Here is an 18,561-nt window from a genome sequence, read left to right as displayed (position 1 = left end):
TCTTGGACTGGCCTTGTGTACAACATGCTGCCCCAACCCCAAATACTGCATAGGGCATGCAAGGCTGAACCTGGTGCATGTGCTATAGATAGTGCATGGGGCTGGACTGATGCCCGTGCTGGATTGGCTCTGCACACTGGATCTGGGGCCATTGAGTCTCCATTGGGCTTACAGACCAACCCTGCATGCTGTATCTAGTGTACAGGACAGGTTTGATGCGAGTACTGCATGCAGCATGTGTCCCACACCTTGTGTGCTGAATAGAGTGTGCAGGACTGGCACATGCTGTATGCAGCACATAGGATTGGAGCCAAGGCAAGCTGTACAAGGCATGTGGGGCCAGCTCATGGTATGTGATGCATGCACATGCTGGCTCCATCTCCGTGTCCCTCATCCGACCCAGAGCACCAAATGAGTTTGATACCCCTGATCTAACATGTAATACTTGCCAAGTGATCATATTTTGCAGGCTACTCACCTGCAGAATTTTGGGGAAGCTAATGAGAAAAATAATCATCCGTATAAAACTGATTTTAAACCCATCACTAGCATTATCGCCTACCAAAAAATAAAATCATTAACTTACCAAATATTCTTAAACAATCCTCTGTTTTAACTGGGGGGGTGGGGGTGTGCACGCGCACGTGTGTGTGTGTGTGTGTGTGTATATGTGTGTGTGTGTGTGTGTGTGATTTCATCCTTCAAGACATTCATCAATGTGAATTAAGTTAGGAAAATTATAAAGTACCCTATATATTACAGTAAATCTAAAAGCAGATACTTTTTTCAAATATAATTTCGGGACAACTCACAATTGTTCTGACCCCATATTGCTTTTCTACTTTTTCTTTAAGTTGCTTGAAACAGGCCTCCATTCTCTCATGAAACGGTCTAAGCGCTTCAGTTACTTTCTCTCCATGAATTCGGATCCCTTCTGCCAAGAACGGAATCTAAAAATAAAATTAGATCACAATTAATTTTCTGATCGCCAACAAGGAGGGAAGAGAGCAAGAGGATTTCTAAATATACTTTAACATTTCTAAGACAAATGAACTATTATTATTATTATTCTATAAAATCATACCTAACACAGGAAATAATTAGCGATCCTTTTTAATAATACACAAGGTTTCATTTTCACTCTTTTGCCATGGTTCTTTATAATTAATGTATACATAATTCTGTCCACAAATCACATTCCATAAACACAGCTAAATTTATCAGCATGAATAAATACTGCCATTACATTAAAAAACCCAAACTGTTCTGTAAATTGGCATGCTGATGAATGCTGACTCTTAAGCTAGGTTATTAATGTCAGCCCAACCAGGTTTCTTGAGACTAAACAGGACAGAGAAAAAATCTTCAGATTGTTTTTATTTAACAAAAGTTATTTATAAAGCCCTGCATTATGCTGCAAAAATTCCTAGCTATTCATATATGGAAAGCTAGAACTATATAGTATACAACAGTATTTGCTAAGGAAATATACAACTTTACATAATAATGTCTAGAAGATTTTCATCACAAAATGGTTTTCAAAGAACTCTGCTGGGGAGTAGGTTAGGTAGGTAAGTGAGAATGAAATTAATTCTCTCTTATAACTGAAAATAACCATTTACCTGCAAGATTTCTGTCATAAAATATCCAAGGTAACACAAACTTATGTAATTAGTTCATAGGGTGGACGTGTAGTTGACCTTTTAAAATGTTTTAAGACAGACATTTTCATTCCCACTGTTATACAGACCTACAATTAGATTTCTTATATCAAGCTTAAGAAAAATATTTCCTTTGTGAGATCAGCTTCAGTACACAGAGCACTGATTCTAAGCTAGATATTCTTTGCAGCAATCAAGTTAAGAAGCTTCTTCTTAATAATTCATAATTAACCCATAATACTGATTAAAAACAGATTTTTCTAATATGACTGAGCAGCAATCTCCATGAGCAGATTTATTAGTAAGAAGGATAATAAGTACACAATTGAATTACATGTGAACAAATTCAAAAAATCTTATCAAGATGAATCCATGAATAAAATGCATTTTCTTGCTATTTAAGAGCAAGCAGCTGTTGCTTCTCTTGGCACTCTTCAAAGGAAAGACAGAATAAGTACAATATTTCTACTTTATCCACATTTATTTATAATCCACGTGCTTTATACTCAGTAGCAAAGCTTAAACATTAAACTTATCTTGTTCCTGTTACTCTGTCTATATTAAACAAATCTCAAAATTGCCATAATGACCAAAGACCAAGTTGAGACCCTCTTGTGCACGGTTCTAAGAGGTCAGTTGGTTAATTTGTTTTCCCTAGGTGCAAGAGAAAAGAGAGGCTTGGACAAGTATCTTAAGATTTATAAAAATGTTTCTTGCATCAGGGATATTGCTGGTTGCAGCACACATATTGATTAATGGCTGACAGAGTTTAAAGCAATGGTCTGCTTCATTCCTGCATAACAAGGATTAGTAAGAAGCTAGAATTTAAAGCCAAGCACTCTTTTTAAGAGAAGTGTTTATAAATGTAAGGTATACATTGGCCAAGCTCTGCAGTAGCTTAACCAAATCTGAGAACAATGAGGCTGACACAGGAATGGGTATAGAGCACTTTTCCCTATGAAGACAAAGAAAGATCTTTAGCACTGATGGTCCCACTCTACTGTGGCAGAATCTCAATATTTGGAGAAAAAAGCAGTATTGCTGTTTGGAATATGTGACTTCTTTCCAGAAGTTGATCAAAGAGAAGTTTATGGTATGTCTGACCATCTACTACCCCATGCTGCTCATCCATGTGGGCACCAATGATACTGCCAGGGGTGATCCTGAGCAGATCATCACTGACTACAGGGCTCTGGGTGCAAGGGCGAAGGGGACAGGGACACAGGTGATGTTCTCCTCTGTCCTTCCAGTCAAGAGAAAGGGCCTGGCCAGGAGTGGACACATCCTGCAGATCAATGCATGGCTATGCAGGTAGTGTCGCCAGCAGGGATTCAGCTTCTTTGACCATGGGATGTTGTTCCAAGAAGAAGGCTTGCTGGGAAGAGAAAGGATCCACCTGACAAAAAGATGGAAGAGCATCTTTGCAGACATGCTCACTAACCTAGTGAGGAGGGCTTTACACTAGGTTCTCACTGGGGGATGGACAAAGCCCTGATGTAAGTAGGGAAGTAGATGACCTGGAGGAAGCTCAAGCAGGAGGAGGCAACAGGGGAGGTGCTCTCATTCTTCCTGAGAAAGTAGGACAATCAGCTATCTACCTCCGGTGTCTGTACATAAAACCATGGAGCCTAGGAAACAAGCATGAAGAATTGGAAGTCCTCACACAACCAAGGAACTATGACGTGATTGGAATAATAGAGATATGGTAGGATAGCTCACAAGATTAGAGTAGTGTCATTGATGGGTACGAACTGTTCAGGAAGGACAGGCAGGGGAGAAGAGGAAGAGGAGTTGCGCTGTATGTAAAAGAACTGTATGATTGCTCAGACCTTCAGTATGAAACTGGAGATAGGCCTGTTGAAAGTCATTGGGTTAAGGTTAGCAGGGAGAGCAACAAGGGTGATGTTGTGGGTGTCTGCTATAGACCAACAGACCAGGAGGATGAGGCTTTCTTCAGACAACTAGTGGAAGTTTCCAGATCACAGGCCCTGGTTCTCATGCGGGACTTCAGTCACCCTGACATCTGCTGGAAGGGTAATACAGCAGTGCATTAGCAATCTAGGAAGTTTTTCAAGAGCACTTGGGACAACTTCCTGGTGCAAGTGTTGGAGAGACCAACTACAGGCTATGTTCTTCTTGACCTGCTGCTCACAAACAGGGAAGAATTGCTGGGGGATGTAGAAGTGGATGGCAACCTGGGCAGCAGTGACCACAAGATGATCAAGTACAGGATCCTGACAAAAGGAAGTAAGGAGAGCACAGGTCCGAGTAAGGACCCTGGACTTCAGAAAAGTAGACCTTGACTCTCTCAGGGAATTGATGGGCAGGATCCTCTGGGAGGCCAGTCTGAGGGAGAAAGGAGTCTAAGAGAGCTGATTGTATTTTAAAGAAACTTTACTGAGGGTGCAGGAACAAAGCATCCCAATGCGCAGGAAGAATAGCAAACATGGCAGGCAACCAGCTTGGCTTAGCCGAGAACTCTTCAGTAAGTTTAAACACAAAAAGGAAACTTACAAGAAGCGGAGGCTTGGAGAGATGACTAGGGAGGAGTATAAGAATAGTGCTTGGGCGTGCAGGGATGAAGTCGGAAAGGCTAAAGAGCAATTGAAGTTGCAGGTAGCAAGGGATATAAAGGGTAACAAGAAAGGTTTCTACAAGTATGTTAGTGACAAGAGGAAGGTCAAGGAAAATGTATGTCTTTTACTGAATGGAGGAGGCAACCTAGTGATGAGGAGGAAAAAGCTGAAGTACTCAACATCTTTTTTACCTCAGTCTTCACAGGCAAGGTGAACTCCCAGACTACTGCACCAAGCAGCACAGTTTGGGGAGATGGTGAGCAGCCCTCAGTGGTGAAAGAATAGGTTAGGGAATATTTAGAAAAGTGGGATGTGTATAAGTCCATGGGGCTGGATGCAATGCATCTGAGGGATCCAAGGAACTACAGACCAGTCAGCTTCACCTCAGGTCCCAGAAAAATCATGAAGCAGGTCCTCCTCAAGGAACCCATTTCTAAGCACTTGCAGGATAAGAAGGTGATTAGGAACAGTCAGCGTGGATTCACCAAGGGCAAGTCATGCCTGAGCAACCTGATTGCCTTCTATGATGAGATGGCTGGCTCTGTGGATGCAAGGAAAGCAGTGGATGTTATATACCTTGACTTTAGCAAGGTTTTTGATATGGTCTCCCACAGCATTCTTGCAAGCAAGATAAGGAAGTATGGGTTGGAAGAATGGACTGCAAGCTGGATAGAAACCTGGCGGGAACGTCAGGCTCAAAGGGTAGCGATCAATGGATCAATGTCCAGTTGGCAGCTGGTATCAAGTGAAGTGCTCCAGCAGTCAGTACTGGGGCCAGTTTTGTTCAATATTTTCATTAACAATCTGGAAGATGGGATGGAGTACACCCTCAGCAAGTTTGTGGATGACAGCAAGCTGTGGGGAGGAGTAAATATGCAGGAGGGTAGCGCTAGGATTCAGAGTGACCTAGACAAATCAGAGGATTGGGCCAAAAGAAACCTCATGAGGTTCAGCAAGCACAAGTGCAAAGTCTTGCATTTAGGATAGTAGAATCCCATATACTGTTACAGGCTAAGCAGAAGGTCTGCAGAAAAGGACCTGGGGGTTACACTGGACAATAAGATATGAGTTAACAGTGTACCTTCATGGTCAAGGAGACTAATAGCACACTGGGCTGCATTAGTAGGAGCATTGCCAGAAGATTGAGGGTAGTAATTTTTCCCCTCTATTGTGCACTGGGGAGGCCACACGTGGAGTACTGTGGCTGGTTTTGGACCTCTTACTATAGAAATGATGTGGACAAGTTGGAGAGAGTCCAGGGGAAGGCAATGAAAATGGTTAGGGGACTGGGGCACGTAACTTCTGAGGTGAGGCTGAGGGAACTGGGCTTATTTAGTCTAGAGAAACTTATTTAGAAGAGAAACTGAGGGAGGATTTAATAGCAGTCTTCAGCTACCTGAAAAGAGGTTACGAAGAGGATGGAGCTGGACTGTTCTCAGTGGTGGCAGATGACAGAAAAAGGAGCAGTGGTCTCAAGGGTAGCAAGAGAAGTTTAGGTTGGATATTAGGAAAAACTCTCATTAGGAGGGTGGTGAAAGACTGGAACGGGTTACCTAGAGAGGTGGAGGAATCTCCATCCTGGGAGATTTTTAAGGCTCAAAAGCTCTGGCTGGAATGATCTAGTTGGGGATGGTCCTGCTTTGAGCAGGGGTTTGGGACTAGATGACCTTCTGAGGTCCCTTCCAACCCTAATTTTCTATGATTTTCCATGATTCTATACATCTCTATAGTGTAAACCAGTGTTGTAAAGAGTTCTCTAAGCTAGCTCTGTGCACATCTGGTTGGGAATTCTAAGCAGTCTACCTACATTAGCTTGTGCCAGCCCTGCATTGCAGCAGGACTATTTAGTTTGGGCATAGTACAATGTTAATGCTGCCATGCCACTTTCATTTATGGAGCTAGCATGTGCTACCTAGACTATCTGCAGAGCACTGCCTTGAGCCATAAAGACATTTCCTTAGGTCACAGAGAGGTATTACTGTATTACATTTTTAGTGCTAAATACCTCTTCATAGTGCTACAAAAGGATACACTAAGCACTACAGGGTTGAGGCAGTTTTGCAGGTATCACTGATATCATTCCCAGGGGACTGGAAGTTTGGTGATTCTACCTCTGTGACTTGGTCAAAAATTAACTGCAGCTTCTGGGGATGGGGGACCCAGTTTCACTCCTAGATGCACGTTTCCATGGCTACAGAGCGAGTCTGAGTACACAGACCCAGCTGGCTCAGCACTGAAAAATTCAGCTGGCCTAGAATGTCCCCTGCTGTATCAAAGGTATTAATGAAATGCATGTTTTAAATAGTTGATATCAAAAGCTCAACAGAAAAGGTTAAATAGAGGCCCTGGCTCCAAGGGTCCTCCTTCCAGTTGACTAGAGAAACTGCAGAGAGATGTAGTTAGTCATGTTAGTGTGAAGTCAAGTAGAAGGCAGGAAACAGTACCCATATGTTCATAAAGATGGCATGGATTAAGCATTCTCTTTTGTCTTGGTGAAGACTATTAGCTGAACTAGCTTCAGAGGACACTGGGTACAGTTAAACCTGTGTGAGATTCTATTATTTATAGAGTATCTGTTGAAGGAAGGCTAACATCCAGGATTAAATCTTACAGGATTAATTTTGAAAACATGAGCTCTGTCCATTCAAAGGCTGGAGACACTGTGGTCTTAATATCATATGGTATAGGGTGTGACAAGAGAGAGCACCCAATCTGTTTCAGAGAAAGAATAAGATGACCAAGGTATAAATAAATGTCTTATTTGAAGAGAAAACTTGGTGAAGTCTTGGCTGGAGGATGTGCAACTGTTTTGGAGATATTTGTTCAAGTTCACGTGTAGTAGGGCTAAAGCGCTGTTTTAGCCTTGACGGTCCAGGACATGTATGAGAGGCAAGGGCTTTTTTGTGATGCGTTTTACTGGACCAACTACAGAGTTAGTCCAATAAAACAGAGGTTTTCAACCTTTTTTTCATCTGCAGACCCCTTAGAAATGTAAATGCAGGTGCAGACCCCTTTGGAAATTTCAAATGGAGGTGCGGACCCCTTTGAATTGTAAGTGGGGTATTCATATACTTTTGATTTATCACAGTCATCTTTTGCAGATCCCTTAGGCATAGTCTGTGGACCCCCAGGGATCTGTAGCCCACAGGTTGAAAACCACTGCAATAAAAGATACCACAAAGAAAATGTCACCTCAAGTGCATGTAAACATACTATGCACTTATAAATTCAATTTGAAAATATTGTCAAACTTTGTCACTGATGTTGCTTCAAATTGCAAAATGGTTTACCACAAAACCTGAAAATCCTGAGCTGAAAAGTCCCTCTTTTCTTCTTTAGTCAGAAGGAGATAAGGAGATCTGGTTAGTAATGGTACAGAATTCTGATGGGAAACCTGTATGAACATACAAGGAGTAGCGGTGATTGAATTTTGCTATAGTTATATTGTTGCTGAGTCATTTGACCTTGAAATAATTGATGGGTTTAGTTTATTTTAATTGATCATGAAGGGTGATCTTAGCTTTGGATGAATGTCTTTATTATAGAGTAAAAAAAAGAAAAATCAAAGATAACAGTGCATAACTGAATTTCAAAAGGAAAAAAAAATACTCCAAATAGTATTTATTCCATAACCTATTTTTCTCCTAATCATTCCCTATTTTTAAAAGTTTCCAGGCTACTACACTATTTAATATGTTCAGCAGACAGGGATTTTAGTTTTCTGCTTAAACAGAAAATGTTACAGTACTCCGATTCTACTTCCAAATGCTTATGAAAATGAAAACTTTTACTTTAACAAGATTTTCTGAATGGCTTATGTTGTACACTGTAGGTTACCTGCAGCAGTATGGCAAAGGAGTCATTCCATGTGTTATGCATCAGTCTTTGTATGATCTAAATATAATGGCTAGCAGTTGAGATACTGACTATGCCATCATATCAAATTAAACTTTATTACCATCCTGGGCTGAGGAATCAGCTATTTTTAGCTCAACATTACATGTCCAAATAACATTATGGAAATGTATTTCCCCAAGAAATAAAAAGTAAAACATTAGGAAAAAAATGAACCCCACTAACATCAATTAAGTAGACCTAAAAAACTGAAACCTAACCATGAATTGGTGCAGTCAATCATGTTCCGTGAAAATAATACCACGTCATTTCATAGGAAAATTGAAAATCCTAAATTTAGATTTAAACAGCATTAATTTAGTCCGTACTATTTTTTCATAAGCACGTACTTCAAGCTAATGGAAAGCACCACACTGAATGGTACCACTAGAAACTGAAGGCCTTTTATTTATAAGGTAGGCTAAACCTAACATTTTTACCACATTGCTCCATCTGTAAGTGCATTTGTCCTGTTCTGTAATGGCTTCTCCTGACAGTAGTTCCAGTTTGCCTTACAGTTTGAGACTGATCAAAAAAGATTATTAAGTTTTCATTTTTCGATCTCTCTTCTTTCATTTATAGTACTATTAGAAAGGGCCTATGGAAGTCGCTGTCCTAGCCCAAGGGGCCTGTAATTCTAAAAGATCAAAGAGAGAAAGGCAAGGTGAAGGGGTCTAACAATGCAAGTGAAATGGTTAAGGAAGTAATTAGTCACATTCAATAATATAATTTGTATCTATTGTATATATGCACACCTGAACATGCACACACACAAATAAAAGCAATCTTCTTAAAAAGCACACAGCACCAACAATAAGCTAGATGAAAACCTATTTACTAGGAACTAGAGATTTCCCAATTTATTTTTACTCATGTACATCAACAGATTCTGACATACAGGGAAAGAAGTCATTGCTGAGATGGTGATGAATTCAAATTAGTGGCTAAGGGGTGAAATATTCCATCCCTTCTCTCTTACCCCCCACCCCCCGTCTATCTAGTTTCTTACATGAGAAGCAATATTTAAGTTTTCTTTATCCTTGCACCTTTTCTATAAAGTTATGCTATTTGCCTTCTGTAAGACATTAAATAGTTTCTAGAAATGTTTTAAATATAAATACTCTAAATTTGTACAAGACAGAGGTAGTTTACAAAGCTGTCTTTTGACAGATGCACCCCTTATTTTCAGAAAAAGAATTTGTTTCCATTAATCTCTTTTCAAAAAGTTTCTTATTGTCCATCACAGTTTTAATTGAACTAGTAATGTGGAAATTATATATATATACATATGCATTTATATAATCTAACTAATCAAGATAAAACCTAGATATATTCTATGTGCATTTTCTAAGAGTACTTTCTTATTTTAAATGTACTAATGTTTTCAGCAATGTGATCCTCTACTGGGGTAAACTGTAACCATGAACACTATGAAAATTCATTTTTAATATAGTTATTAAGGGCAATGACACAGTGCTGACATGAAGTTACTCTCTTGGGATCAAATTATTTTCTTCTGTATAACTTGAAACTCCTAAAATCCAATCTGCTGTGAAAGCTTGCAGGGGAAAAGAAGGGGAAAAAAAAGAAAAAAAAAAAATCAATATAACTTTTGCAGACCAAACTCGTTTTTGTTCAGCAATAGTTTTATGGCCTTCAGAGGATTTTTTAATTTTATAACTTCGGTTTCTGCTATCTGTAAAACTGAATCCTCTAGAAATTTTAATTATTCCCTTTATAATAAGGGGAGAATTGAATATAAAAAAAAAAACAATCGTGGTTTTGTCCATGGTGAAAACATTTCTAGTCTCATTGGTAGATTTTTATCATAATTTTTTATCATAAAAATAGCAGCACATAGTTTTCTTGAAATGTATTTTTGGTACATGTAAATGTAGCTCTTCACATGGGAAGGATGGTGCTATATTTAAGGCACAGGGCTAGGAGAACTGGGTTATCATGGTTCACCATAGATTCTCTGTGTAATCTCTCAATTAATCCATTTAAAGTATGTTTCTGCTATGAACAGAAACCGTAAGCATGGTATTGCAGAGTTTCACCATGTATCATAACATATCCATTTTGTAAAGCAGAGAGTGAATGAGGCAAGGGCTTCAAGTAATCTCTAGCTTCATTTACTGTGCCTGTTGTATATAATACTTTTATTAACTGTTACCTACATGTATTTGAAGATACATTAAGTGATCACATAATTCAACTGTTAATACATATATACAAAGGACAGACTCATAGCTTAGTATTTGATTTGTTTGTGCTTAAATTATTAATATTTAAATGCAGTTTACATGGAATTTCATATTAAATCTGAATTAAAAAGTAGGAAAAATTAGAACTATATTCATAATAGTATCAGCCAACACTAAGATCTTTACCTCTTTGAAAGGTAATATATTTGTATCTTTAAAGGGTAAAAATAGCCTATGTGATAAAAAATGAGTTAATAATGCTAGTTACTTGTGGGATTACAAAATGACAAACTATGTCAGATTCAAAAAGATGAACTTTAGCTCATGTTCCAAGTCAGTCTAAATGCCACTGAAATGTATACACTAGGGTGAGCAGTTTGATGCCTGGATTTTGTCAAACGTGACAGCAGGCCGCCTTCATATGCCACTTGGCCCCTGCACAATATGTATTAGACAGTTTTACCTGCCATGCTATCAGGTCCTTTAGTTTTTCAATCTTTTCATGGTCTTCTGGGTGCTCATGCATGTATTTTTCAGTAAAAAAAGCCTAACAAAGACAGAAAAGTACCAGTTACTTCAGTCACTTCTGAAAATCAGTCAACATTTGATACCTATGCAAATATTTAGTTAAGGCAAAGGTAAAGAAATCAAAGCAACAGATTTTGCTATAAAGTATCATTTTACAAATACACAAGTAAAGGTGAGGAAGGACAGGTACAATATTTAACACCAATTAATACAAAGGCATTTAAGTCTTGAAAGCAACAAAGTAGAGGAAGGAAAATTATCCCATAAAGGTTAATAACAAACCCTTTGTCACACACCAGTGGCATTGCTGAAGAGCTCTACTGAGCCCTCCTCATCTATAACACCCCTACACATCAAAGCCCAGGGGTCTGAGAGTCCTGTGTAGGCGAGCTACACTGGAGATATTGAAGTACCACAGAAGTTACTCTGTAAAAAGGAAACTGAAAGCACATTTCTTTTATTTATCCTATGAGAATGTGCAGTATGTAAATCAGCTCATATCAATAAGGCATTCATGTAATTTTTATATTTTCAACATTTTTAATTGTCCTCTGTACATGTTTATCAGATAACAGCTACATGAAGTAGCTCAGTTCATTTAGACACATTTGGAATGGACTAATACCTTACAATAAGGCTCTTTCAGGAAATCAATCCATATAAGCATAGAGATATCATGGCAGGAAGCACTATAATCAGGTCATCTACCTACACGTGTAATGTAGGCCACAGAATTTCACACAGTAACGTCTACCTTGATGCAAAGAAGTTCCAGGTGAATGACAGCATATGTTTTAAAAGCTATCAAATCTGACCAAATTGTTTCAAAAGAAATACAGTTCTTTATATCCCTTGGTACACTGTTTCAACCTCACTACTAAACAAACCTTACAGTTGTTTCTTCAACCCACAAAATTCTTTAATAAATATTAACCCATTATAATATACACATGGGGCATTTTAGCTTTTCAAAATTCTCTCTCCCCCGCTCTCTCTCTCACATGTGCACATTCTGTCACACACACACACACACACACACACACACACACACTTTTACATGATGAAATTCTACAACTGAAGAGATAGATAAATATGACAGCTAATTTTGACCATACCTTTTCATAGTTTGTGAAGCCTCCCATGACTGCAGGATCCACAATTCCATTAAGTAACATAGAGAGAGGGTTAATAGGCAGATTTGGATCACTTAAATGTTGTTGAACCATATTATTGATCCTATCATTTGTCAACTGCATGGTTTCTATTGCATTCTCCAGTGGACTGATTTCTACCTAAAAGAACAGTATGAAACAAATGTTCATCAGGAGCAAATTCCATTTTGATTTAGTGTGTGTATGTTTGGAAATGATTAACTATACTTTAACAGCTGATGAATTAGTCAAAGTGTTTTGTGTACAAATCAAGGAGTCTGGTGAAGATTCAGTGCACTGAAAAACACTACCATAGTGATGAATTATTTTAAATATTAATTAACTTAATTTTACTGTAGGTTTGTTTATATTTGCATTGGTACAGCATTATTATTGCCGCCTATCACTCTCAAAGGTCAAGTAAGTTTAAAGTGCTGGAATTGCCTTGCACAGATTCTCTGAACTTCTTATTAGATACTGGGGAAAGTTACGGACAAGGAAACTGCTACAGAAAGGCAGCTCTTCATGAGTACAGAAGAAAACCCTTTTAATGTAATAGTAAGAAAACAGATAGTTTCTTGATGTGAGTTGTCAGGAGTTACTCGATATTGTACTCTTAAAAAGCTGACCCATTAAGGAAAAAAGGTATTTCTGTCTGGCCTTTGCAGCAATGCTTGTGCTATCCTCTCAGGAAACTGAGAAGTTGTACTGTAAACAATTACATTCTCACATTTATTCCAGGAGGTAGTACTGTGTTCTTCCTATTTTAGGAAATAAAGGGCAAAAGCTAACCTAAAGTTTGCATAACCCAAAGTTGTCATTATTTAAACCAAAGACCCTCAGACTCTTTAACAGTGTGAATCAATTCTGAATAAAGTGAGTGCAATGTGAGCAGCTTCAGTCTCATTCGAATCATATAGGCCCTCTACTGCTCCATGAGAAAAGATACTACTACATTTTCTCACGCACAACACACCCTCTTTCCCCCAAAACCTGCTGCTGGAAATTGGTGTGCAATGATATATGCAAGAAAATATGGTAAGAGAAGTTTCTGTTCCTTACCAGGCAAAAGTAAAAGTAAAGTCTGAGCACAGGTACCAGAACAATAGGAAGTTGCAGTCTCTTAGCTCTTGCTATTCAGTTACTTATTATAAGGGAAGATCTTTTTTTCTTCATTTTGTTTTTCAAAAACAAGGTGAGCATTTTATTTTGGGGCATTGTGTATGCAAGGAAATATGTTAAATTCAAGTAACTATAACACTTGCTTACATAGAATGAAAATATTTGCAAAATACTTGAAATATAGCTAAAATACATATGCTAACATCGGTGGAGAAATGGACAGAAAGGCTGCATCCAGACAGGCACAGCCATGTGTTTCCCCAGGCACAAGTTATGCCACTGCTACTTGGCCCCAGGGAATGCTCATGTCACATGTGCTCTGGCACACGGCAGATAACCCCAGGTGGGGTAGGGGAGACTGGGGCTAGCAACTGTGCTGGCCCCAGCAGCCTTACCTCGGGTCCTGGGGGCTTTGGGGAGCTGCAGTTGTGGTGCTCTTGCAGCTTGGAGCCTGGCTGGCAGCTGGAGCATGGCTCTGGCAGGCCAGGCTCTGGTTTTGGGTGGTGTGTGCTACTACCATGTGCACCACACCACTTTTTTAAAGCATGGGTTTCAATCCCCTACCCCTCCGCACTGCAAGGCAGCATTGCAGGGACACCTGCATGAACAGTGTGTAGCGCCACAGACAAGTCTGCGGTGCCACATACCTCACGCCCATGCTCATCTGGACACAGCCCAAGAAACCCAAATCTCAACCAACCAGCAACATTCCCTACTTTGGAATCCTTCATTTCAAGGTTGGTTGTTATTTATCTGAAAATGGTATGCTGGGTATGGAAAAGGAAGGTTAATTGGGGCTTGTAAGGAAAATGCAAGTGTGTATTTGATTACATTCTAATTTACATAAACGTTACATAAATAAAGAAGCACTCCTATCTAGCTATCAGTAGCTTAACATGCTTCTGAGAGCCACTTATAATCAAATCTCTTTAGTTGTTGGTCTTACACCTGCTATCTGATTACACCAAGGCTGTTTTAATTATCATTTTAAAGAGCACGTTTTGGGCATTATTTTAAAATTCAAGGTAACATGCAAGTAGCTCTGTTGTATCTGTCAGCTAGAGCAGACTTACCCACTTGGAAGATTTCTCCATCTGACTGCTGCATTTGCAAGAACTGTAATTTGAATAGGGTGAATGAGATGACAAAAATGCCTGCATAGTTACTAAAAGCTACGCAGGTTCCATTGTGAGAGTTAAATGCTAAATTTAGGATGTTACACTGGCAAATAATTTGTCATGAAAATAAATTGCTACTGAAGTTTTTTAAAGGAAACTGGACAACTGTTACACTTAATACTAACTGAGGTGAAAAAGTGACTTCTTAACTTATACTCTCTCTCTCAGGAGCAGCCCTGGATTTTTTCTTCATTTTCCTTCTTTTTCATTTCTGTTTCTTGTGACTCTCTCCTAATTATTTTTTGAGGTCGAGTGAGCAGAGTGGATCTCATATTTTAAGTCAGCCCCAGTTACTTCAAGAAAGATTGATCCCTGTTTATTACAAATTTGAACACTTGAAATTATGACTTTTTTCTAAGTACTTATATAGACCAGACCATCTTCCTATGGCAAAGAGAAATGAAGTATGTCACAGTCCTGACATATGGGTTCAGCTTAAATGCCATAATACATCATATGTTAGTATGCCTGCTTTATTTATTCATTGACTGACTATAATTCAAAATCCAGCATCTGAATCATTGATATATCTCCAATTTTATCTTGAAAATATTCACTTTAAATCAAGCTGTACTTTTTTTTTTGCTATGATCATTCTTGTTGTTTGTTTTCCATGAATATTTTAGTTGATAAACTTATTGTCATAAATGTTTGTACATAAAACATTTTAACATAAATTTTCCATTTGTAAACATGTTTACTGGAACCAAAAACTTAATTTCAAGAGTCATGCTCATCCACTTGCAAGAGAAATAGCCACAAAATATCTGAAAGCTGTACAGCCTATGAGCTCAGATTTGAAATACTGAATGCTCATAACAAATTATTCAAAAAACTGTGGAACTAAACTTATTAGCAGAAATTATTTAGCAAATAATTTCAAACAACAAATAAATTCACAAAACTCATGTTTCATTATTTATTTAAAACAGAAAAGACCATATATATTATTTGTTCTTCTGATTTGAGATTGTATTAACTCTTTACTTAAAAGCCCTGTAAAATATTTTTGTAGTTCTATCAACAATCAATGAAATGTTCAAATGTAGTTTCATCCACTGTATTTAGCAGATCATCTATGTTATTTATATCTGGAGCATCTGTTACAAAAGCGCAAGACTTGAAATTTGCCCCTAGATGTTTACCTGGTAAGAATGTTTATGAACACCTAACACCGCTTTTATCATAACTGCACCTAACGTTATAGGTCAAAAGTAATCCTTTGCTGTCTTTAATCATTATGATTAAATTACATTTTGTATAATTTTTCAGCTATGTGGCTAATGTAATCCTTATTTACAAAAGGCTTATAGAAGAAGCTCTATCAGAAGGATTTATGCACATTTCTAAGAGATGCATAGCGTTAAAGGGGCACACATGCAAATCGTCTGTATACAGTGGCCTGTCAGGCGGTGTTCTTAACTCATAAGGAGAACTGATTTTCATAAGATATGCTCAACCTGCAAAGAACTCTTCTTGTAATCAGAAAGGTATTTCTTTCTATGAGGATTATGTTAGAAAAATACAAAATTAATAAAAAATTCAATGCGTTTTATTCAGTTGCCTACTGCTGTCAAATATCGTATCCATATTGTTACTATAGATACCATAACATTTCCTGAATTACTTTTGTTCATTTTAATACAACTGTCCAACAGTCACAATGGAGAAATAAAAAGGTTAGATTAATAATATGCAAACTATTCTTTCCCTTTAAAAACAGGTTTCATAGAGGAGATTTAAAAACTTCAGTAACGATATTTTTATTGCTACTTAAAAATTAAGAGCTGTGTAAGAATAATTTAATATTAAAAACATTTTATGTATGTCTTTCTTAAACAATCAGAAACAGTGTCAGCGATAGAGCTAGAAAAAGAAGGTACATTTGTTGAAATTCTTTGTGGAATTATTAAAACATATTTAAATTATTTTAAAGTAATACGGGGGTGGGGGGCGGAGGATAAAATCAACTAGTTAATCACAAATTACATTTACAAAAGGAATTCAGTGAGTACCAGTATGGTAATTTGATTTAACTTTTATTGTTTTCTTCTTGCTATCAAAATGCCCAATTCTTAATTTTATTTATTAATTTATTTTTTTAAAGAAAAAATACTTTTTGTTTCCTGTTTCCGATGCATCTAAATTAGCAAGTTTCTGCTTCATTTCAGGCATGTGACTAGCTCTTTTGCTATTAAAGGGACAGCTCACATGCTTCAAGATAAAAGGTGTTTAAGTGTTGTTGAACCAGAGCCCACAGGTTTGTAGGATGTACCTTTTTGAACTGATGTTAGAACAACATTACTTCTGCTACCTTCATATGGTTATTAAACCACCCTATTCTTCGGTAAATACAATGGGCAAGTCAGTCCCCAGTATGCTGATGTTGATCACAGATATTAAGCTGGAGTTATTACATAAATTGCTCAAATATAAAACACACAATAATACAGCATGAGATGTTTCTAATTAAGTAATCTCAGTAAATTTCTCTCACCATGAAAACTGATTTGACTTCAAACCATCTTAAAATCCCAGGTAATTTATATGCTGTCAAATACACAGTTCTCTCAATCCACATATTCTGCAAATACAACACAGGAAGGTTAGAAATAGCCTGTCAGCAGGTTTATAGTCTTTATCGTAACCCAAGATATACAACTCTGTTACCAGAGAAAATAAAAAGTGCAGCAGTATAAAAAATACAAAGCGAAAAAAAAAGACTGCAAATGGAATAACTGTCATATTGCAGGGTTATGTCTGCAATTTTTTAGCTAGAACGCTGAGACCAGTGAGGTATTTAATAGGGAAACATTATTCTTTTAACATTGTATAAAAGCTCCACCTGACTCTATTAAACAGTCATTTTCCAAATATTCTGCCTCTCATGTGAAAAAAACACATTGGATAAAAACAGATGACAGACTTTAGGAAAAGAGCTATCCCTTCGTGGAAGCTCACAGACATAGAAGCTCTCATTCCACACTCGGAGGGAATTGCAATATAACTGAAAATACTGTGCTTTTGAAAAGTAACTTCTAGAGCTTTTGCAACAGAGCAGGATCTCTCAGACCGTATCTTCCAAACAGCTACAACATGCGACTGAGCTAAAATGCAACTTATACATTCCTTGCTGTCTTCAGTGCAAACAAAGAGTAAATGTTATTTATTATTTTTTGTAGTCATGACAAACCAAATTTCCTAATTTATTTTCTTGGGCACAGTGACTTCCTGCTCCCCCCCCCGCTTTGTTTTTAAATGATACAGATAATAATATGACTGTCTTTCTCTAACGTGTTAAAAAGCTGCTAAGTCACTTAAGAGCTTAAGTCTGTACCCTATTTCAGCAATTTTTTAAAGATTTAGCTTTATCTTATTTGTTAGTTTTAGCACTAGTATTCTGATTGCTTGTTTCTTCCTCAACCAAAACTCACTAACAGCCAAATCTGTAAAGAGTAGCTGACCCGCCACTTATTATACAAGGTCTGTCAAGACAGGCCAACGTAACAGACAACTGAATATTCTCCATCTGTAGTAAAAGTGAGAGTTTTTGAAGCAAATCAACCCCTTCTAGCACAATAGGTTGCAACTGTCAAGCCTTGGCTGGGGTGTAAATTTGTAATTCTCTATCCAGTACAAGTAAGGAAGCGGACAATGAAACAGAAGAGACAACTCCTAGTTCTCTGCTTAGCAAACCAATTTCTGTTTATTTGGCACAGAGATTTCCAGGAGCCTACTATTATTGAGAAGAATATTAAGATTTAGGATTGCAAAGTGATACATAAGCACAAAGTATTATTATTGTTACTACTCCTGCTATACGTCAAACAATAATAGTAAATAAAAAAAACATTCAACTTTGGCCTGCTCAAACTGATTTGGTGAACACAGGCTGTGATAAAAGAGGGTGCTTTATTGACTATGGGATGAACCATATGGTTTTGTAAAAGATTTACTGATGTAGCAAAGACTGGTTTTAAAAGAGGCCTGGCTGGAATCCCTATGGCAAGACTGCTTTCAATGAAGGATGAGTACATTGTAAAGGCCTGAAAATTTTGAGCTTTTTCTGCAAAACAGTCCAGTGTTCAACCAACTAAAACCAGCCTTGTTTAATTTTCCTACTGCTATAGATTTAGAATTCATTATATGCAAATTTTTGCATGTTCAGTATAAATTCAGCCACATATTTCAGAATTAAAAATACCTCCCAAATACAGCAACCAACTCTCCCCCTTACTCCTCCC

The 18,561-nt window shown here is 37.7% G+C and overlaps 1 protein-coding gene across 1 annotated transcript in view; it reads right to left on the bottom strand.

Moving 5' to 3' along the window:
* The window catches only part of LOC102372075 (dedicator of cytokinesis protein 1), a gene marked incomplete at its 5' end in the record, with an annotated part of 257,236 nt that overhangs the window by 72,324 nt on the left and 166,351 nt on the right, over nt 1-18,561 (bottom strand). The window contains 4 exons of the mRNA XM_006030253.3: nt 813-950; nt 10,802-10,885; nt 11,982-12,158; nt 16,815-16,901. Coding sequence (XP_006030315.1) covers nt 813-950; nt 10,802-10,885; nt 11,982-12,158; nt 16,815-16,901 — 486 coding nt within the window. The remainder of the gene's footprint in view (nt 1-812; nt 951-10,801; nt 10,886-11,981; nt 12,159-16,814; nt 16,902-18,561) is intronic.

Source organism: Alligator sinensis, unplaced genomic scaffold (genome assembly GCF_000455745.1).
Source record: "Alligator sinensis unplaced genomic scaffold, ASM45574v1 scaffold276_1, whole genome shotgun sequence".
NCBI classification, from domain to species: domain Eukaryota; kingdom Metazoa; phylum Chordata; order Crocodylia; family Alligatoridae; genus Alligator; species Alligator sinensis.
This window is presented reverse-complemented; position numbering and strand designations above follow the sequence as displayed.